Raw genomic sequence first — 22499 nt, forward strand, 5'->3', positions numbered from 1 at the left:
CCTCACCTCCTAAAGGCCTTCTCAGACAACCCTATCAAGGTAGGCACTGCCCTCCCACCTTATGATCTCAGCACCCTTCTGTTGTCCTTAATAATACTTATGTACTGACACATTTGACTACTGATTTATGGGTCTCTGCCTACCCAGACTGTGGGCTTCTGAAAGCAGAGCTTAGGTTTGAATTGTTTCATCCACAAGCTACATACATCTAGCCTGCCTTTTTGTGAACCAAGAATGGTCTTTGCAGGTGACATTTAGAATCAGTTAATGACAGGAAAGAGTGACTTGGAATCCCCCAAAAGCTTTCCATTCAGACCTGTATTTGTAACACTCTATTTATAAATTCTACCACTAAAAAGTGTTATGCACATTTTTCTCTTTGGTTATATAAGCACCAAGCACCTACATAATATCCTTGATTTTGGCTCTTGGCCAAACACCTACATAATATCCTTGATTTTGGGTCTTGGCCAGCAAAAATATTTGCTATCTGGCCCTTTATAGAAAAAGTTTGCCAGCCTCTAGTCTAAGAATACTATTTGGGATACAGGAGACAATCTATAACGTCAGATGGAGAAACTAAGTAACAATTTAAAAAATGTATCTAAAACACCCCAACACCGTTTTCAGAGTAGGGAGGTACCGCCAACTAAGTGTTAATGTTAACAATGGTAATCCCAAAAGCGTTCAGATTGCGAGGGAAGTCACAAGTCTACGTTTCTTTAACGTTTGCTGTTCCTTGCTATCTTTCCCCGCAATTAGCAAGCGTTAACTTTACCATCGTTTTATTTCACTTTTTTTGGCCGCCCCGGGGCATATGGGCCCGGGGATCAAATCTGAACTGCAGTTGTGACCTACGCTGCAGCTGGGGCAACTAAGCCGGATTCTTTCACCCACTGAGCCCGGCCGGGGAATCCAATCTGTGTCTTGGCGCTGCAGATCCCGTTTCGCCACAGTGGGAACTCCTCAAAGTTTCATAAGTAACATAACTGCGTATTTCAAGGTGCATCTTTCTGACCGCGCAGCCTAGAAGGCCCGGCACCCGCTTGAATGACTACACAGAAGCCACGCGAGCTCTGAAAGGCTTCTGAAAACGGAGGGAGTAGAGGTGGAGGTGTCCCCTCGCCCTAAGTCTTCTTTATCAAAGAGTTGGATTAAAGAAAAGAAGCACAGCAGGAGAAACTTTTGAACCTCGATAAGCCCTGTTCCATCCCCGCCACGCCTGTAGCCTCCCAGTTCTACTTTTACATCCGGACGAGCCCGGGAGGATGTGACCGGCGCCGCAGCCCAGGCGCCTCCTGGACGCACCTCACCTCGTATTTTCCGCACCGCCGCCTCGCTGGGAGAAAATAGGGCACTGACTAGCGCAGTAACTCCCCAGGGCCCCTAGTCCTACGGAAGAATCTACTGCCCAAGTCCTCGCATTGCAACACGTAACGTGGGAAAACGCCCCAAGAGCAGCTAACGGCCGCCTGCACCGTTCCAGCCGTTCCCTCGCGTCGCGCTACAGAAGTCCATTCCGCACATGCGCGGGAAAGCCCCTGCGCGTGCGTGGTGCTCGCCCCTCCGTGCGTTCGGCCCCTCGCGGCTTCTTCCCGCCTGCCTCGTTTCCTCACTTCCGGGGTTTCCTGGCGACGGCCGTAAGTGGCGGGCGGAAGCAGCGCGCGAAGCCAGTCGTAAAAGGCTCCCTCGCGCCACTTCCGGCCGGCTTCCGCAGACGGCCCTGGTGGGCGATCGTGAGGCGCCGGAGGACGTTCCCCGCGGCTGGAGCCATGGAGATGCCGCTGCCGCCTGATGGTGAGGCCCAGCCTGGGCTCGAAGGCTGTTTCTCTCTCCCCGGAATCCCCTGTTGGCCTACCTCGCCTCCCGGGGTCCCCGGGCCTAGGAGGGGGCGGGGCTCGGCCTCCGGGGTCCGCCTGCGGCCTCTCCCGCGGGTTCCCGCATTCTCGGCGCGCTTCTGGCCCCTATCGGGACCCGTACAAAGGCGGCCTTTCCCGGACCCACCCCTAGGGACCCCCGGCCCAGCAGACGCGGGCTGGGACGACAGGGCCCCCGAATTTGGGCGGTTCTCGCTGACGCCCCGCGTGGCCTTTTCTCCGTCCTCCAGACCAGGAGCTCCGAAATGTCATCGACAAGCTGGCCCAGTTCGTGGCTCGGAATGGGCCCGAATTTGAAAAGATGACGATGGAGAAGCAGAAGGACAACCCAAAATTTTCGTTTCTGTTCGGAGGAGAGTTCTACAGTTACTATAAGTGCAAGTTGGCGCTGGAGCAGCAGCAGCGTGAGTTCTCTTGCTCTCCGGCCGTCCTCTCCAGCGATTCCTTTCTGATTCCATTTCGGGCTCTGCCACAGACCGCCTTTTTTTAAATCGCTTGTTCTTCTGGGAATATGGATTAGCTCGGTCTTCACGGTCCCATTCGCTGTTCCCGGGGCTCTGCACCCGTGCGGCAGCTGGGTCCCAGTGTAATGGAGAACGGGGTTATCGATCCTTTTGCTGGGCTCCAGATCAGGGTTTACTCTTGTTTTGCAAACGTGATGACTGAGGTCAGGAAGGTAGTGACTACTTCAGCGGTTTCCAGGGAGGAAGTAGTAGAAGCCAGATTGGGTGAGACCCTTGGGGCAAATACTGTCCAGCGAGGTTTTTGTGCATTTTAAGATGGTTGTAGCCTAGATCAAAAATGAGTTGTTTCGTGGGTATTAGTTCTTGGTATCAAAATTCCAACCCTCTTCTAAAAGAGCTTAAGATGGGGTTGGTTAACACAGTTGGTCTCTGAATAACAGATAATCACCAGGTAGTAAAGATCCCTGAACCCACATCTGCCCTGTTCAGTAGTGAATCCTTAGCTTCCAGATATGTTGTGTTCTAGATTGCCAAGTAGATGGACATTGAAAGGTGGATGCTCCCTGAACTACAAGTTCCCCACGGCCAACCGGGCCTTGTTTGGCATTGTTGTGCCTAATAGGTAGCACGTAGTAGGTGTTCAATAAAGAGTTCATAGGACACAGCAAAGGTTCAATGGCTTGAACAAGCACAGTGTGTTTTGAGAGCGGAAAGAAACCTCAGTCATCACGTTTGCAAACACAGTGTGTTGTGAGCAGCCCAGCATGGCTGGAGTTTTGATGTGTGTCGACAGGGTCGGGTTTGATCTGGAGTGGTAAATGCCAGGGAAAAGCTTGGGTTTTCTTCTTTAGTCTGGTGTTCTTCTGGTGCCTGTGTATGTTTGAGATGAGGGTGGAGGAGGTCTGTTGCCTGAAAATGTTGGGTTTTGGGTGACTTGTATGGAGGACAGATTGGAGGGAGCATTGAGTGGAGTCTAGGACCAGTTTGGTGGTAAAATCTGAATTAAGTTGGCAGGTCGAGTAGAGAATGTGGGCCTGGGGACAGTTGGGGTTAAAGGGAAGGGCCAGTTGGATATTGAAGCAGGTGGCATAATTGGGCAGGGGAGGACAGTGTTTTGGCTCCGGTTCCTGTGAGGTGAGAGATGCTTTCCCTGCAAGGGGAGCCTATTCCCATCCTGGAAGGTCAGAAATCAGGACCTTCTTGGGACGTGGTGCTATAATGGGGGTTGGGATGCTTCTGGAAGGGAATGGGGCTCAGAAAGTGTTTTATGTAGGTAACTGTTGCCATTAAAGTTCAAGTCATTTAGCTGATGGGAACTGACGAGACAAGTGTGTTCAGGCTGAGGAACACGCCTGAGGAGGGGTTGGGGAGAGAGGGGACAAGAGCTCAGGGTGCCTGGAGCCCAGAGAAGGAGGGATTCTTGGGGTGGCCAGAAGGGAGGGTGCAGAGCAGGTAGGGCTGGTTTGCCAAGGATTCAGGAATTCTGGAGGCTTTTGGGGAGCTCTTGAAGGGTTTCAAGACTATGTTCTGGAGCAGGGTTAGCCACTGTGTAGCCCGCCCTTCACCCTGGTAGTCTGAGAAGATTGAGACCCTTGACTGCTCTAGCATGTTGCCCCACAGACTGTGGTAACGGACTGGTTTTTGTTTTTAACAATTTGCTGTGAAAAGTACAGTTTTGCACAGTAGAAACATGAACCATGAAATATCAAATTGCTTTAAAAGTGCCAAAACGCTCTCTTGGCATTTCTGTGCTTGTTTATAGTCTCGGTATCACCTGGGGTGCCTTTTGGACCACACTTGAGCAACGGTACTACAGCTGTGAGTGGGGGGGACAGGAGTGGACACAGCACAGGAAACCAGTTCCCAGGGTGATACAGGTGACAGCAGAGTTATGGTGGTGATGGCAGAGACATGGACAGGTTGGCATGTGATCTAGGGGAGTACCTTGACTACAGTTTAGTATGAGCTGCAAGGAAGAGAGGTGTCTAGACTTTCTTGGCTTCTGGCTTGAGTATATGGACGTAGCTGTGCCAGCCACAGGTCAGGAGGGGGACTTTGGAAGGGGTAGGGCACAGGGTGAGGGGAAAGTGATGCCTATAGAGAGCAGTGGGCTGTTTGGTCTGTAATGAGACCCAAAGCTTGAGGAACCCAGGATGACAGTGATAGTTTATGGGGTAGTAGGGTGCAGACTGTAACTGCAGCCCCAGGAGTATATCATGTTTCCCTGGGGGCTTACTTGGAAAAGAGGACTTAGTTCACAAACTGGGCATAAGGGTCAGACAGAGGAAGGAGGGGCCAAGGAGACAGCTATACCAGCCACGTGAGACAAGGAGCTGAGATGAGGCCGTGGGGCTGAGTGAGGATGACCCCCAGAACTTTGGCTTTGGCTATGGGGGTGGGGTGGGCAGACAGAGCCAGTCCTCCATGGGTTGAGATCAAGGGGAGACGGAGAATTGTTAAGAGAGGTGGGTGGGGTGATGGGAATTTTGGGGTGTTTGTTTTGTTTTTTATGGCCTCACCTGTGGCAAATAGAAGTTTCCAGGCCAGCGATTGGATTTGAGCTGCAGCTGTGACCTACGCCACAGCTGTGGCAAGGCTAGATCCTTAACCCACAGGATTGAACCTGTGCCTCTGCCACAACCAGAGCTGCTGCAGTCGGATTCTTAACTCACTGCACCACAGTGGGAACTCCTGTGAAAAGGGAGTTTTTATGGATAGGAGACACGGGTGTGTTTAAATACTGCTGGGGAGGAGTCAGTAGAGAGAGAAAATGAAAGGAGAACTAGGGAACAGATTCCTAGGAGGGCAGAGTGGGTGAGATCTAGGGCACAAGTTAGGAGATCATCCCCCCTGCCTCACACCTGAGCAGCAGTAGGGCCCCCTGTGATGAGCCCTGGGTGATACCTTCCACCCGCTGTCCCTTCTTTGGCTTTGTCAAAAGTCGGGGCCCCCTTAGGGTGGGACTCAGAAGGGCTCCAGCAGTGCATGGTCACACTCAGACTGGACAAGGCCCAAATGCTGAGAGGGGGTCTTCTTGTCCAGAGACCCTTCCCATCTCTTCTGATGAATGCAAGGCAGGAACCCACCCCATCCGGGATCCTGCCAGCAGGATGGAGCATCCAATGCCGCCTCCATCTGGATTGATCTTTTAAGGCAGAGGGGCCTCCTTCTCTGAATAGAGTCAGTGGAAGGAAGGCTAGGGGTGGGGTGTGGAGAGGCCACAGCATGTGTCTGGGGTGCCACAGTCAGTCATCCAGAGGTCCAGTGGCTTTGATGTCTTGAAAGGGAAGAGTAGCCTGGGGGCCTCAGGCCTTGGAGTTTGCTGCTGCTGAGGAGGCTGGAGGTTGAGAGACCCCTTGGAGAGGCTGTTTCTCCAGCAGTGCCTTGGTCTCTGTTCAGCATTGGTTTAGGCCTAGCCAAGGTGTGGAGAGGGTGGTGAGGGATAGGCTCAGGCTTCCTCTGGCCCAAAGGACAGTGGGCAAAGCCAAACAGTGTTGGCTAGAGAGTGGTGAGGTCTCCAAGAAGAAGACGGGCAGGAAGGGGGTAGGTCAGATAGAAGCGGTCTCAGGCTAAGCACTGGGAGACTGGGGGCAGGCGTGGCCACGGTGCATTTCAGGGGTCCTCTTTATTGGGTGGTGAGTACAGGATGGGGAGCCATTGTGGCTTAGAGCTGCCCCAGAGGCAGCCAAGGGGACATCTGGACCCCGGCCACCTCCTCACAGAGTCCACCTCTCCTCCCCTCCTGCCAGTCATCTGCAAGCAGCAGGCCCCAGAGCTAGAGCCAGCTGCCGCCCTGCCACCCCTGCCACAGCCCCCGCTGGCCCCTGCTGCACCCATCCCACCAACGCAGGGCACCCCGTCCATGGACGAGCTTATCCAGCAGAGCCAATGGAACCTGCAGCAGCAGGAGCAGCACCTGCTGGCCCTCAGACAGGTATGGGCCCAGTCCTTCCCCCCACCAGTCCAGAGCCTGCCCCCCTTCCTCTCTCTTCCTGAGGCGGGTTCCCGGAGCTCACCCTCTGTGCCTCAGTTTTTGCATTGGTACCTTGGCGCTAATGATAGATGGCACTGCTGAGGAAGGGGACTCCTGTTGCCCAGGGCTTGGTTCATGACAGTTGTTATCCCTCCAGTGCTGCTAGCACCCATGCTGTGTTTAGCTCGACCCCTGATGCTGGACACTGAGGTTGCTTCTTATCCCAGTGAGATCATTGCACGAGCTCTAAAACACGCACACGCATTGTGCTAAGTGGATGCCAACAAATGGGGCCGCAAGTTAGAAATTGTGTGACAGAATGCCAGGTGGCGTCTGGTGCCATTGGCACCAGCCCCTGCTAGTTAGATTGCCCCAAGCTATTGTAGGGAAGGTCTTTTTTGTCCTAGTCCATCACAATCTGATACTTTGGCCAAAGAGAATAGGATGAATTGATAGAAAAATGAAGTGAATAAAAAATGAAAAAAAAAAAGAATAAAAAATAAAAAATAAGAAGTCAAGATAGAGAGTTACTGTTGTATAACTTTAAAAAACACATATATATACATGTATATTCCAGAACACTCAACCTCAGTTTCCGCACAGGGCTCATCACAGACTGGGCAGTCCAGCCTCGGCCAGCCCTGGGCTGACCGCTTGTCCCCCAGCAGCACTGGATCTTAGCCATGTCTCATTTTGCCAACCTAATGGGCAAAAGCCCGGTGGCATCTTTTAATTTCCAGTTCCCTGATTGTTAGTGAGGTTGCTCTTTTACTGGACTGGTAACCATTTATATGTTCCCTCTATACTGTGTTCACTCCTGTTGCTCATGTTTCTTTCTTTTTTTGGTGAATCAATGTTCAGAGGTTCCTTGTTCCTCTGGGCCTTAATCTTTCTGTCACCCCAGAGAGACCATCTCCCCCTGTATCTTGTCTGACTTTATCCTTTGCCTGTTCTGCCTCCTGTGGCAGGACTCACAGATGCATGTCTTGGGCTTCCGGCATGAGGGATAGGTTAGACCTACTTGGGCTGGGGGCAGAACACTGATGTGCCAGCCTGGAAGGGCCCAGGGCCGAGGCCTCTCCTAACGCAGTCTCGGTCCCACCTGGCCTCCCAGGAGCAGGTAACAGCGGCTGTGGCCCATGCAGTGGAGCAGCAGATGCAGAAGCTCCTGGAGGAGACCCAGCTGGACATGAATGAGTTTGACAACCTGCTGCAGCCCATCATTGACACCTGCACTAAAGACGCCATCTCGGTGAGAACAGGGGAGGCGTTCCCAGAACTTGCTACTCCCTTCTGGGGCCAGGGCTACTCTAAAGGCATTCTGTCTCCTTTCCCCACTTTTCCCTCTGGAGCACTTCCCTGGGCTTCCTCCAACCAAGAAAGAGACAGAAGGTGGGCAGAGGTGACAGGGTTTGCGCACATTTTCAGCCCAGGGAGGCCTGGCCCCTCTTACCCACTGCCCCGGCTTTGCAGGCCGGGAAGAACTGGATGTTCAGCAACGCCAAGTCCCCGCCCCACTGCGAGCTGATGGCGGGCCACCTCCGGAACCGCATCACGGCTGACGGAGCACACTTTGAGCTGCGGCTGCACCTCATCTACTTGATCAATGATGTCCTGCATCACTGGTGAGGGCCCCGCCAGCTCCACCTCCCTCCTGCTCCCTCTCCTTCTCTTGGCCACTGCTCTGCAGTCAGTAGTCTGGCCTATCCTGGAACTGGGGATCACTCTTCCAAAGTCCCTGGGGGAGGGTCAGTCTCAGCCACAAATTCTCCATCAGGAGGACACTCATCCCCCACAGCTTGGCCCCTACCCAGACCCCTCATCCCCCCCTGGGGCCACTGACCTCTCGCTCCTTGTTCTCCTCAGGGCAGCTTCTGGTGTTTTTCAGTGTCTGTCAGCTGCCAGCTCCCTTTCCCTGACCTACACACCCGCCCAGTCACTTGATTCTGCTTTAGGAATCTTCCCGTAGGGTCCCCTTGGCTAGACCTCTGTTCCACTCCACCGAGAAGGGCCCCCACCTCCCTAGCTCTCCCAAGACAGGAAGGTCCTACTTCCGCATGGTCTCTTTGGCACCTAATGACAAAAGTTAATTTAAGAAACCAGGTGCCTGGGCCAGAGAGAGGCAGAAGCATGCGGTGCTAGCAAGGCTAGTGTGTCGCTGTGAAGACTGGCTGCCACATTTGACTTTGAACTTGGCTGGCCGAAGGGAGGGTTCCCATGAGGGCAACAGAATCAGACCCAGGTCTTACCCTGTCTTCTGCCCACATGCAGCCGATGTCACCCCTCCCCGCTTCCTTTGCCACGCGGGTGGTTCCATTTTCTCACTCAGCTCTCCCTGCGTCGCCTTCCCTTCTCTGCCATTGGGAAATAAGCAGCTGTCTGGAACCTTGTCTGCCCTCCTGTTCACCAGCCGCTCCGCTGACTGGGCAGCTCTGCGGAGGCGGCCCTGTTTGTGGCACTTCTCCAGCCATACTCTTCCTAAGCCTCAGTCTGTCTGGAAGCCCAGTGCCACTTGCCCTGTCCTCCTGGCCCGACTGTCCTCCCTCCCCTCCCCCCGCTTCCCAGCCCCAGGCACTTGCTGCTCTCCGGTGAGCTCTGCGAGGGGAGAGGTTCCAGCTGTCCACCCTCCTTCCCATGTCCTCCCCTGGGATGGGATGTGCTGTCCAGACTCTGCCACTTCAGTGCACAGTCACAGGGGCCTCCACACCCATTTATGCACAGAGCCCCCCCAGAGGCCAGGCCTCAGGCTCCTAGGCACCTGGCAGCTCACATATTCCCTTTGCCTCCTGGAAAGCAGGGTCTTAGGTTTCCTGTGTGGAGGGGGTGACAGTGCTGAGCGAGGCTAGGTGGACAGGGCCCTGAGCCCACAACAGCCGTGGCTTGGTCTTTGTGGACAGCCTCTACCTGTCTATCCTCAAGCCCCCTTGAGACAGAAGGGTTATTTTACTGATGAGGGGACCAGGGTGACAGATTTTGCTGTGAAGGTCCCCAGGCTGTGTTCTTTCCCTCCTCCCATTGCCATGGATCTGTCACTTGGGCCCAGGCGCCAGCACAGGTCTTGTGGGGGGCTCAGCCCTTGTCCCGGCTGGGTTGGGGGCCCATTTCCCGAAAAGGCAGAGGGTGCTGTGGCTGGAGCCGCGATGGTAACGGGCACGTGGCCGGGTCCCGCCCCAGGGCCCTGACGCGCGGAAGGTCTCTCCCTCACAGCCAGCGCAAGCAGGCCAGGGAGCTGCTGGCCGCCCTGCAGAAGGTCGTGGTGCCCATCTACTGTACCAGCTTCTTGGCTGTGGAGGAGGACAAGCAGCAGAAGATCGCTCGGGTACATGGGTCAGCCGGAAGGGGCAGGGGAGGTGGGCGAGGGCTTCTCAGGGCACTTGTTTTCCCCCTGACGCGGCTTCTCCCTCCTCCCCCACATCCAGCTACTGCAGCTCTGGGAGAAGAATGGCTACTTTGACGACTCCATCATCCAACAGTTACAGAGCCCAGCCCTGGGGCTCGGCCAGTACCAGGTGAGTGCCACCACCATTGGCATGGCTCCCTGGGGCCAGGGTGGGTGCCCCTGGAGTGTGTGGCCACTGCCACCCCAGCACCTTCCCAGAAGTCATGGGACCTGGTTTCCCCACCCAGGCTGGGAGCCGCCAGTGGCGTGGTGACCTCAGAATTCTAGGAGTTTCTGTCTGTGGCTCAGTGGTTAGCGGACCCAGCTAGCATCCATGAGGACATGGGTTCAATCCCTGACCTTGCTCAGTGGCTTAAGGATCCTGCGTTGCCATGAGCTGTGGTATAGGTTGCAGATGTGGCTTGGATCCATCGTTGCTGTGGCTGTGGTGTAGGCCGGCAGCTATAGATCCGATTGGACCCCTAGCCTGGGAACCTCTATATGCCGTGGGCACAGCCCTAAAGACGAAAAAGACCCCCCCCCCAAAAAAAAGAAAAATTCTGGTAGCTTTTTCCCAACTGGGCTTCCAGGTGTGCCCCTGGGTTGGTAGTGGGAGGTGGGTCTGAGGAGCGGCTTCCGGGGACGCCCCCAACCCACCCAATTTAGAGCCAGTGAGCCCTTCCTAGGTGAGCCCACCAGACTTTTTTCTTGTGACGAGACTTAATGACCAGGTTGTCTGGTTTAGGTACTCCTCTTTGTAGTGTCTTTGGCCTGTTTGCTCTGGTCCTCCATGCATGATGGGAGTGTGAGGAAACCCCAGTGTAATCTGGGCTGCCATAGTCATCGTGTCACCTGTGACCCCTGTGCACACATCTGCACCTGTGACCCCTGTGCACAGTCATCGTGTCACCTGTGACCCCTGTGCACACATCTGCTTCTGAGGGGGCACCTGCTCAGAGGACAGGGTCGCAGGGCAGGAAAGGAGGGCTGGCTCTCCTTGGTCACCTCTGCTTTGGCCCTGGCATTGCTACCCCATCTACAGCTGCTAGGATAAAAGGCACAGCTCACACCCCATTTTCTCAGGCCAGAGGATGTTGTCATCTTGTAAAGGTCTGATTGACCGTCAGAAGCTCTGTGTTGATTGTGTCCTCTGTCATGTTTCTGACCTGCACCTTCCCCCACAGGGGAGAAGCTTTCATGCTCAGAAAAGCAAACAAGGGGAGTTCCCGTCGTGGCTCAGTGGTTAACGAATCCAACTAGGAACCATGAAGTTGCGGGTTCGATCCCTGGCCTTGCTCAGTGGGTTAAGGATCCAGCGTTGCCGTGAGCTGTGCTGTAGGTTGCAGATGTGGCTCGGAACCCATGTTGCTGTGGCTCTGGCGAAGGCCGGTGGCTACAGCTCCGATGAGATCCCTAGCCTGGGAACCTCCATATGCCACAGGAGCGGCCCAAGAAATGGCAAAAAGACAAAAAAAAAAAAAAAAAAAAAAAGCAAACAAGGGAAGTGCATTTCAGACTTGCACTAAATTTTACCCACTTTTTAAAATTGCTGAATAAAAGACAGGCTCATACCACAGTGACATTCACTGCATTTCTCCTCTTGAGTTGGTGGTAGCAGCCGCCCTAGTCCTTTTCACTGAATTTTTCTCTGATCCTTAGATTTAGGTCCCATTATTGTCCCATTTTACAGATGAGGAAATTGAGGCTCCAGGGAAGTTATGACGTGCCCAAAGCCATACAAGGTGTAAGAAGTACAGCCTGTAGACATGTCCTAGGATGTTTGTCAGTGGTGGGATTTTAATGTCTGTGTGGCAGTCCAGGGCACAGCCATCCTTGTGAGGGAATTCTAAACTGCCCTGCACTGAATGTCACCAAGTCTGACTAGACTGAGGTGTTCTGCGGTTGTCAATCCCTAATTGACTATTTTATGTGACAATCCCCTACCTGCACTGGGCCCCTGAGCCTTGCTGCCATTGGTAGCACCCTGACCTCTGGGTGCTCCTGGACTTTGGTCCCTGGTGCTCCAGAAGGTCTGGGACTTGAGTCTCACATTCTGAGCGCCGGTTGTCCTCTCCACCAGGCGACCCTCATCAATGAGTACTCCTCCGTGGTCCAGCCAGTGCAGCTGGCCTTCCAGCAGCAGATCCAGACCCTGAAGACACAGCACGAGGAGTTTGTCAATAGCCTGGCCCAGCAGCAGCAGCAGCAGCAGCAGCAACAGCAGCAGATCCAGATGCCACAGATGGAGGCTGAAGTCAAGGCCACGCCGCCGCCACCTGCCCCACCCCCGGCCCCCGCGCCAGCCCCGGCCATCCCCCCAACCACCCAGCCTGGTACGCGGCTCCCTTGGCACCCACCCTCAGGAGGCAGCTTCCAGAGAGCAGTCTTCTTCCCCAGGAAGGGCTCTGGTTCTGTAGTCTCAGGCCCAATCCCAGGAGCAGATTCTAATCTACTTACAAGCATCAGGCAGGTGATTTCACAGGTAAATGTACCAAACCCTTAGAACTGAGACAGTTCTATCCAGACCATCCCAGAGACTGCTAGTCAGGTCATTTTTTCCGAGGCTAGTATAGCTTATACCGGGTGGTTGTGGACAGGGAATTAAAAATATATAACTCAGTATCACTTCTGAACAGACAAGCAAAACACGAAATAAAGTCTTAACAGGTGAAATCTAGCAAAGTATTTAAAAGATAAGTCATGACCGAATAGGACATTGTCTCAGGATGGTTAAATACTAGAAAATCTAACAAAATCCTAGGTCAGATAGGAAGGAACGATCTTTCAGCTAGGTGCAAAGAGGGTATTTCCCTAAAATGCAGTGATGGTAAAAATTCCTGAGCAAACTAAAATCAATTTGGCAAAAGTAGTAAGAGCTCTCAAAGAAGGGTGTGTGTCCTGAGCAAGGTCAGTGCTCTTTTTCTGCTGCCTCCTGGAGGCGATGGCAGTTTTCAGTGGAGCCCAGAAGTGAGGGTTTATGGAAAATCAGGCCCAGCCTGGGTTGGCCCTGGGTGATGGCTGGAGCCCATTTCGGGTGGTGCCCCCTGCTGCCAAGGCCCTCTCTGACCCCTCTTGTGCCTGATTCTAGATGACAACAAGCCTCCCATCCAGATGCCTGGCACTTCCGAGTATGATGCCTCAGGAGGGGTCCAGGACCCTGCTGCCTCTGGCCCCCGGGGCCCGGGGCCCCATGACCAGATGCCGCCTAACAAGCCCCCGTGGTTTGACCAGCCTCACCCTGTTGCTCCTTGGGGCCAACAGCAGGTATCTCTTAAGACTTGGTGTGGGGGCATGTGGGGCACACTTGGAACTAACTGGATGGCAGGCAGGTGGGTGGTGGGCCTCCTTGAGTTGCTGGGCTTTTAGCGTCCCCTGGGAAAATGAGATAGTGCAGCAGGGCCGAGATAGTGCAGCGAGGGCGTGGCAAGAGAGTAATAGTCTTTCTGAGGTACAAGGACTGAGCTGCGGGGGAAAGGTAGCCTTGACATCCTTCCCTGGGCTCCTCAGTAACACAGGTGCCCATTTTCTTATGAATTTCACACTGTTAGGTACAGCAAGCTGATTGGTTTCCTTCCCTTTTTTAGCTAGTTTGATTAGCAAAGTGGCAACATCTTGTTACCCTAGAAAGAAGGGGCAGGTCAGAAATGCCGCTGTTTTCTGAGGCTGGGGTGCTGGCCTACCCTCTGGGTTCCTTGGAGTTGGAAGCTTCTGGACCAGGGCAGGGGTCATCTCATCCAGTGTAGCATCACTGGAAGACAACGTGCAGCTTGCCCTCCGCCCACTGGACCTGGTTAGGACATCCATGCCCAGCTCCAGGCATTTGCTTGCCCTAGGACTAGGTGTGGCGCTCCCTAGTGACCCTCTGTGGAGGGGGTATAAGGACAGAAGGGAGATGGCTCTGGGCTGACAAGTGGGGAGTCATGGCTGTGAGTGCCGCCACGCCCCACCACTCTCATTTTTATTTTCTTTTAACATTTTTTTGCTCTCTAAGACTGCACCTGCGGCACATGGAAGTTCCCAGTCAGGGGTTGAGTAGGAGCTACCGCTGCTGGCCTATACCACAGCTACAGCAATGCAGGCTCTGAGCCTCATCTGCGACCCACACCACAGCTCATGGTAATGCCAGATCCTTAACCCACTGAGCGAGGCCGGGGATTGAACCCACATCCTCATACATACTAGTTGGGTTCCTTACCACTGAGCCACAACAGGAACTCCATTTTGTTTCATTTTGTTTTTCACCCTCAGTTTTAAGACAAGAGATTTAACTTCACAAAGATATGCATCCCCACAAAGACAGGTTCCAGCTCTGGGTGCCGGCTGTGAGCCCTGCAGTGTTGGGCATTTTGTGGGTATCTTCTGATGTAGGGGCAGTTCTCCCATTTTTTTGGTGTGGAAACAGACACCACTAGTGTCTCCTGGCTCGGTCTTTTTGGGGACTGGCGAGTTAGGTTCATGCCATGGGGCCTCACTGAAGGCCAGCAGTGTACCTGCACTGTGTAGTCCACAGTCAGAAACCACAGCCTGGCTTGTCCACGTGGTGTTGTGCACTTTTTTACACATTTTGAAATATTTGCCATATTTAAAACCTGCTTGTTTGGTTTGTCTTGAGAGACGGAGGTGTGGTGGCCTGGGCCGGCCTCCCTGTACTTGTGGCCAGCGGAGCTAGCCAGCCCTCACTCCAGAAGTGGCCCTCTGGGCAGCCTCACCCAGACACACCCTGGCCCTGAGTTGGCTGGCAGGCCAGGCTTTTAAAGTCTTCAAAGCAGTGGCGGGGTGCGTACCAGAGCTCACTGACTTACAGAAGGATGTTTCCTGGTAATGGAGCAGACTCGAGACAAGGATCTGAGCGGGCAGGTGACCCCAGGGCACAGCGTAGGGGAGAGAAGTGAATCAAGCAAGGAAGGGGTGTCATCAGGGCAAGGTGTGGGCCCCATGGCTTGGCATCTGTGCACCCTGGGAGCTGTATACCCCCACACTGTCACACTGACGGACTTGGGGGCTGGTGCGGGCACACCTCAGTGTCCTCCACGCATCAGAGTGAAGGTGGCAGTGCCCTCTGAGCTGTAGGCCTGTAGCTCCAGGCAGTGCTGGGCTGGGGCCCGGGCCGTTTCTGTGGCTGGAGACCAAAGTCAGCCAAGTGCCCCCAGTGCCTGTTGTGGGCTGGCCTTATGTCCGCTCTTTGCCTTGCAGCCTCCCGAGCAGCCCCCCTACCCACACCACCAGGGTGGGCCACCCCACTGCCCGCCCTGGAACAACAGCCATGAGGGCATGTGGGGTGAGCAGCGTGGGGACCCCGGCTGGAACGGCCAGCGCGACGCCCCCTGGAACAGCCAGCCCGACCCCAACTGGAACAGCCAGTTTGAGGGCCCCTGGAACAACCAGCACGAGCAGCCGCCCTGGGGCGGGGGCCAGCGCGAGCCGCCCTTCCGCATGCAGCGGCCGCCGCACTTTCGCGGGCCCTTCCCACCCCACCAGCAGCACCCGCAGTTCAACCAGCCGCCACACCCCCACAACTTCAACCGCTTCCCGCCGCGCTTCATGCAGGATGACTTCCCCCCGAGGCACCCCTTCGAGCGGCCGCCCTACCCTCACCGCTTCGACTACCCCCAGGGGGACTTCCCAGCCGGTTAGTGCAAGGTCACCCTGGGGGGTGGGGGGACCGTCCTCGGGCCAGTGAACACTGAGCATTTCCCTCTCCTGTCTGTCCCACCTTCCCTGGAAGGTCAGGTCCCTCACTGGAAGGGCCTAGAAAGAGGAACCTGACAGATCGACCTCCTCCTGGGCAGGCTGATGGCACTGCTCCAGCCTGGCGTGCCCCAAGCCAGGGTGATGGGCTGAGGGCCGTGGGGTGACAGAGAAGCAGCCCAGGCCCTCGGGAAAGTGGAGATGGGGCAGACTGGCCACTCTGGGCACTGGCCACATGCCAGGCTGGCCCTAGAGGTGTGAGGCCCCATTCCCACGTCCCACCCTGCAGAAGAGAGAGAAGAGGGATTCTGAAAAGAAAAGGAAGGAAGTCCCCTTCCCCATGGGGGACAGGCAGGGCAGTGAGCAGAGCATTGAGTCCAAGCCCAGCTTGTGGTACTGTTCCACATTCCTTGTCTTGCTGTTTTCAACAGCTTTTCTGTTAATTTCTTTCAAAGAATCTTTAGTTTTGTTGATAGGAGGGGAGTTGGCTCATGGCATGCAAAATTCCCAGGCCAGGGATCGAACCCCAGCCACAGCAGTGACAACACCAGATCCTTAACCCACTGAACCACCAGGGAACTCCTGATTTGTGTTTTTAAAGAAATTGATAATTATGACTTTCTATATTTATCTTCAAGTCCATTCTTGACTGTAAGTTGAGCTTGGAGACCAGTAGCAGGTTTATTGTTTGTGTGAGTGTCCTGGGGCTGCTGTGCCTTAGTGCTGCCAACTGGGTGGCTTCAGTAACAGGGAATCCTTCTCTCATGGTCAGTATGGGAGGCTGGAAGTCAAGATCGAGGTGTCCACGGGGTCAGTTTCTCCTGACACTCTCCCTGTGTTTTCTCATGGTTTTCCCTCTGTGTCTATGTCTAAATCTCTTCTTATCAAGTCACCAGTCAGTATTGGATCAGGGCCCACCCCTAGGACCTCATCTAAAATAGTCACCTCTTGGAGTTTCACTCGTAGCACAGCAGGTTGGGGATCCAGCATTGTCTCTGAGGCAGTGTGGGTTTGATCCTCAGCCTGGTGCAGTGGGTGAAGGATCCGGCATTGTTGCAGCTGTGGCCTAGGTTGCATCTGAGGTTCAGGTTCAGTCCTTGGCCCAGGCACTTCCGTATGCAAAGGGTGCTGCCAGAAAAAAATAAAAAGTAAAAAAATTATAAAAATAAAGCAGTTGCCTCTTTGAGGCTCTGTTTTCAAATGCAGTGACATCCTGAGGGATTGGTGGGTGAATTTTCACGGGACACAGTTCAGCTCACACATTGCTGTTTGGAGGTTATGTGAGTTCCCTTGTGGTTCCTCCTTTCACCTGTGAGGTCTGTCAGGTACTGCTGTGGGTGCAAGACAGGTCTCTCCAAGCCCTCGCTTCCCACCCCGAGCAGGGAGTGACGCAGCTGGAGGGAAGGTGCTGGGCAAGGCTGCCCAGGAAGTGGGCGTGGGCATCCTGTCCCCATCTCTGAGCCCCTTTCTTCTGGTGCTTTTCAGATTTCAGCTGGGCTGTCAGCGCCGCCTGGCTCACAGCTTTCTGGCAGGCCTGAGACAAGTTTGTTTTGCAGAGATGGGACCCCCTCACCACCATCCCGGCCACCGCATGCCTCACCCTGGGATCAACGAGCACCCACCTTGGGGCGGGCCCCAGCACCCTGACTTCGGTCCTCCTCCCCACGGCTTCAACGGACAGCCCCCTCACATGCGGCGACAGGGCCCTCCCCACATCAACCATGACGACCCCAGCCTGGTCCCCAATGTGCCCTACTTCGATCTCCCTGCCGGGCTGATGGCCCCCCTCGTGAAGGTAATGTTGCCAAGTTGAGTGCCAGACTTAGCCACACACACTTGTGCTGAGTGCCCAGTCTCCCTAGGGTAAGTTTTCAGGTGGAACCCATTTCCCAGTTGGCTGCAAAGGCTGCTTCCCAGGGCCCTGTCCCTCTTGTTCCCGATGCCCCAGTAAACTTGACCAGCTAATTGTGAGGAAGCATCTGAGCCAATGACACTGCCTCGCAGGCTCAGGTGTGGTCATGAGCCAGGCCCATGTCCCCTCTGCTCCTCCAAGCTTCCCTCCCAGGGCCGCAAGTGTGGTAGCTTGCTCAGGACAGGCTGGGTTGGGTGGGAGGTGTAGGTCTTCTTGGCCCTGGCCTTTGGAAGCCGTCTTGTATAGTGGCTGAGGACAGGGAGTGCTCAGAAAAGCAGAGGCCTCCATTTGAGGATCAGGGAGAGCAAGACAGGAGAGGAGGTGAGGGGGAGCCAGGACTGGGACTCGGACACTCTGGAGGCCACGCTGGCTGTACTGGCCACTGTCACGCCCCATCCCCTCTGAGACACCAGCAGACTAGAAGTGAGAAGGATCAGGCTGGGGGCATGAAGAGCTGAGGCAGAGTGGCCAGCGGGGCTGCCCTCAGACAGAGAAGGGCAGATAGCAGGGCCCCTGGGTGGATGTCTGGGCAGACACTCATGCAGATGAGGGCGTCTGGGATCCACGGTGTCTGTGAATGAACAGGGGTCTTTCCTTCACCTAAGCTTGGAGGCCATGTCTTTTTGTAGAGGTAGAGCTCTGTTTTTTATCAGCTTCCGTGGACCACCCTATTTAGGAATTGAGTCATTGGTGTGGCTGAAGCCCTACCTGAGGGCGGGGTTTCCCAGGAAGGGCTGGATGCGGCATTCTAATGCCCAGGGCAGCTGTCTCCACTCCTGGCTGCCCCAGTTTCCAGCCCCCCGAAGTCCCCTGGATGGGCCCAGGGCGGCCCTGGCGGGGAAGGGTGACAGCTGCATTCTCTGCTGCAGCTGGAAGACCATGAGTACAAGCCTTTGGATCCTAAAGACATCCGCCTGCCACCTCCTATGCCACCCAGCGAGAGGCTGCTGGCGGCTGTGGAGGCCTTCTACAGCCCACCCTCCCATGACAGGCCCCGGAACAGGTATGGGGCTCTGGGAGACCAGGCAGTGGGGCTGGTGACGGGAGGGGAAGCCCTGTCCTCTCCCCTGGTCTGTCTTCCCCGAGTTTGATTCACGAGAAAGACTCCTAATCGTCACCCCTTCTGCCCAGGTGGTGTGAGCCCAGGTGAGGAAATGTCACAGTTAGGAGAGCCCATTTCTCTCCCAGCTTGTGTGTCACACATATAATGACCTTTGATAGGGGCTTTTCTGATTGAGTTACCTTAGAACTAGAACACAGTTCAGGTGTGGTGTGTTTCAGAGGCAGCACTGGGTTTTGTCACCAGTCCTTCCTAGAATCCTTTCCCCCAACGGCCTCATCACTTTAGCTAATATCATCTTTAGCTAATAGCGTCTCCTGCCCTGTGTCAGACCACAGGCCTGTCTGCCTCAACGTCAGTGCTCCCTGTCCCCGGTTAGAGTAATGCTAAGATCCCCTCAGCTATTTGGAAAGGCATGGGAGCCCATCCAGCCTCTCCACCTCTCAGAGGCAGCCTGGTTCCTCTTCCAAGAAGGGGCAACCCCACTGGTTTTGGTGCTGGGCACCTGCTCAGTGTCCTGAGGGAGAGAGGGAAGGTTTGTCAGGTGGGGCTTGTTCCTGCAGAGGGAGGCTGGCATTCACACAGGTAACCCCCGTGTCTTACAGTGAAGGCTGGGAGCAGAACGGCCTCTATGAGTTCTTCCGAGCAAAAATGCGGGCCCGCAGGAGGAAAGGCCAGGAGAAGAGGAACAGGTGAGAGCACACGTGCCACCCGCGTGGAGGCCAGGCCTCCGCAGCGCATCTTGTCCTAGGTCAGTCCTGCCTTTGCCGACAGGCATGCTGTGGTGTCACACCCAACTCTGGCAGAGGAAGGTCGGTTTTGGCCTCTGCCCTGGATCTGGGGTCTGTACCCCATGATACAAGTGCTGTGCGCCACTGGAGCTGTTCCCCACAAGGCCAAAGTTAAAACATTAGCACAGGAGAGAAGTTTGCCATCATTTGTATTTAACCCTGAGGTGAAAGGCTTGTCTGCGCCTGATTGGGCACAGTAGGGCTGCTAGAAGGAGTGGGCACAGCCTTTGGAGGGGCCAGGAGCACCTGGGGCTCCAGCTCACCAGGCCTCTCTCCACAGCGGACCCTCGAGGTCTCGGAGCAGATCCAAAAGCCGAGGGCGATCTTCCTCCCGCTCCAACTCGAGGTCCTCCAAGTCGTCTGGTTCGTACTCCAGGTCAAGGTCTCGTTCCTGCTCCCGCTCCTACTCCCGCTCCCGATCCAGGTAGGCAGGGCCCACCTCTGGGGATGCCAGGCTGGAAGCTCCTGGGGTCCGTGGCTGCCACGTTGACCCACCCGCTCTCCCCTGATTCCACAGGAGCCGCAGCCGCTCCCGCTCTTCACGAAGCCGTTCCCGCTCCCGCTCTCGCTCCCGCTCCAAGTCCTATTCCCCAGGAAGGAGACGTCGATCACGGTCCCGGAGCCCCACCCCGCCGTAAGATTTCTGTCTTAACTGTCAAATGACCTCTGGTAGCACTGGAAACCTCTGATGCTTTGCTGTGAATGTTGAATGGTGTCCTTAGAAGACGCACTCACGGTGGCCTGGGCTGAGGCGGCACCTCGGGGGCCCCGAGCACTAGCTCGGTGATGGTGGCACTTCGTCTCACACCTCGCTCTTACCTCCACAGTCACGTTGTAAAGCCTGAGACGGTGGCTGGGCTCTGTTTTCTAACCATTTTATGGGTTCAGTGTGGCCTGCCCTTGCCGCTGTGCGAGGCAGGGCCATCTTAGGGAGCCCCCTTATCTGGTCGGCGAAGAGGACAAAGAAGAAGGCTTAGAGACACGGAACAGTGTGTGTGTGTCCATCACGCTGGTGACCATTTATATAAGCTACACGCTGTAACATTCTAAGTTTTCATTCCAATAAATGTATCAGCTCCTTTTTAAAAGACGTAACTGTCTTAATTTTAGTTCCTCGGCTGGTCTGGGTTCTAATTCAGCACCTCCCATACCTGACTCAAGGCTCGGGGAAGAGAACAAAGGACATCAGATGCTGGTGAAAATGGGTAAGATTTCTAGAAGGACCAAACAGTCTGCTCTGGGTGTTTGCGGCTGGGGGTGATGGAGTCAGAGAAAGTTCCAGCTCAAGGCCAGAACCTCTAGAAAGGGTGAACCTGCAGGGGTTTTACTGGGCCTTCTTTCTTCCCTCATTAGTCTTAGGTTTATAAACCGCATGCCTGCATGTTCAGCTCCCCACACGCGCTCCCATTTAACTTCATGTCAGGTTAAGTGCCCAGTTTCGGCTTCCTCGGTGTGTTGTAACCACCCCTTCCTTTCTTCCTAAGGCTGGAGTGGATCCGGTGGCCTTGGCGCGAAAGAGCAAGGGATCCAGGACCCCATCAAGGGCGGGGACGTCCGGGATAAGTGGGACCAGTACAAGGGTGTGGGCGTGGCTCTGGATGACCCCTACGAGAACTACCGCAGGAACAAGAGTTACTCCTTCATCGCCCGCATGAAGGCCAGGGACGAGTGCAAGTAGGAGCGGCACAGGCAGAGAACCACGTCAGTGGCTGGCCGCCAGCAGCGCGGGCCTCGGACTCTTGGCTTATTGGCAGTGGAAGATGGAAGGGACACCTCAGTTCTCACACGGTCTCCATCTGTGGGGAGTGACGGAAGAGGAGGAAGACTTAAGCAGGCCTTGTGACCGGTGCCATGCTTGATGGCGCGGAGGCCCAGGCCCTACCTGCAGACCAGCTCTAAAGTAGAAGCCGGATTCACCAGGAGATGCCCAGCCAACTTGGCCACGAGCTCATTTCCCTTGACGGTGAAGCAAGAAACACGAAGCCTCTGGCTAAGAATTCTTGATGTCCAGAGGATCAGCTATCTAGCATCTTCCCCTCAGACCCAAGCCTCTTAAACCAGTGGGAGTGTGTGGAGGAGGGGCCCTGAGCACGCACACTCCCCACCCACCCAGGACTGGGTGCGAGGGGCCAGCCTCCCACCCTCTCCCATCAGTTGTGTCATGAGAAGGCTCAGGCCAGGTGCTGGTACTGCTCACTCTTTAAAAATGGAAAAACAGCCTTTTTGATTTGCAAAGTTAAACAGGGTTTTCATTTTTACTCCAAATGGTTTAGTTTTAGAAAAAAAGAATACTGATCCAGGCTGATCCCCAGTGAGATAATTTGAAACCTGATTCCTCTGAGACATGCCGGTCCTTAGTTCAGTTGTTTTAGCTGTTTTGAGTTTTCGTTTTTTGAATGTTAGCCATTTGCTGTTACCCACAGAAACAAAAGGTTCTAAGGAAACAGAGCTGAGGCATCTTCGGGTGTCCAAACGAGGACGCTCTTGGAGAACCTGTACCCTTAGTGTCTCTACTTGCGTTTTTCACTTAGAGGAACCCCCACACCAGCACTCACGTGCGACGGCCCATTCGCATCCAGAGTGTGGAGAGCCACCACCGGCCCTGCCTCCTGCTCTTGTCACTTCCTTTGCCTGCCCCCAGCCACTCCCACAGGGAGGTGAGGCTGGACGGAGCCACCTTTGCCGGGAGCCGCTGGGTGACCACCCAGGATCGGCCGCACTTGGCATCCGCGGGCAGCTTGGTGCGGTGCCGTTTACTTGTACAGAAACATTTTTGAAAAATTCTTTTCAATAAGATGCAAAATCCTCTCCAACTTTTCAACCTGATGTGATAAAATATTTGATTTTGTTCTAGATTTCCTGTAGCTGTGAATTGTTCAAACATGTCTGATTCAGGATAAAATGTTAAACACGTGTTGTTAATTTCTTGTGGATTTTACTGTTTTGCCTTCGAATAAAGACCTTTTTTTAAAGACCTTTTCCTCTATGAGTTTAAGTCAGAAGCGCGCTCAGGCTGAGGAGGGAGGAGGTGCATCCTGAGTGCAGATCTTGTCTGAGTTGCCGAGTTGGGTCAGAAACTCTGCCCTGGCGTCTCACAGGAGTCCCCAGCAGGGATACTTGGCCCTGTTTCCTCATTAGTAAAGGGGGCTTCTCACCCCCGCCATCTACCTCAGCTTCTTGGGAAGCCAGCACTTGGCCAGCTGGAGCCACTCTGCATGCCTCTATCAACAGGTTGGCATCCTCTGTCTTGCCATGAGCGGTGACAACTCCACCTGAGGTTCCATCTCCATCAGCCTGTTGTGCGTCCTGTCGGGGGCCAGCACATCGAGGAACCAGGGGCCTGGGAGGCTCACCT

General features: G+C 54.8%; 2 protein-coding genes across 9 annotated transcripts in view; one reads left to right on the top strand and one right to left on the bottom strand.

Annotated features, from left to right (window-relative positions):
* CHERP (calcium homeostasis endoplasmic reticulum protein) lies at positions 1653-22120 on the top strand. Of its 2 annotated transcripts, none has more exons than XM_021083582.1 (17): positions 1653-1797; positions 2108-2281; positions 6091-6275; positions 7429-7566; positions 7788-7939; positions 9522-9633; positions 9734-9823; positions 11774-12026; positions 12782-12957; positions 14887-15322; positions 16938-17176; positions 18163-18296; positions 18959-19045; positions 19425-19568; positions 19662-19778; positions 20255-20349; positions 20629-22120. In XM_021083582.1, exons 1-17 carry the CDS (start codon positions 1773-1775, stop codon positions 20820-20822), a joined length of 2751 nt encoding a protein of 916 aa, XP_020939241.1. In that variant the 5' UTR covers positions 1653-1772; the 3' UTR covers positions 20823-22120. The 2 variants fall into 2 exon arrangements, with proteins under 2 accessions (XP_020939241.1, XP_020939240.1); XM_021083581.1 differs by having other exon boundaries at positions 9489-9633; positions 20629-22118.
* Positions 15316-22499, bottom strand: part of C2H19orf44 (chromosome 2 C19orf44 homolog) — a 28520-nt gene continuing 21336 nt past the window's right edge. For 4 of the 7 annotated variants that reach the window (XR_001306990.2, XR_002341602.1, XR_002341603.1 and 1 more), the window contains exon 9: positions 19785-20940. The gene's annotated coding sequence lies outside the window, so the exon portion shown is untranslated. Of the gene's footprint in view, positions 16510-19784; positions 20941-21766; positions 22498-22499 lie in introns of those variants that run through there. The other 3 variants (XM_021083583.1, XR_002341601.1, XM_005661195.3) reach the window with 3 other exon arrangements.

The sequence above is a fragment of the Sus scrofa genome, chromosome 2, assembly GCF_000003025.6.
Source record: "Sus scrofa isolate TJ Tabasco breed Duroc chromosome 2, Sscrofa11.1, whole genome shotgun sequence".
NCBI classification, from domain to species: Eukaryota; Metazoa; Chordata; class Mammalia; order Artiodactyla; family Suidae; genus Sus; species Sus scrofa.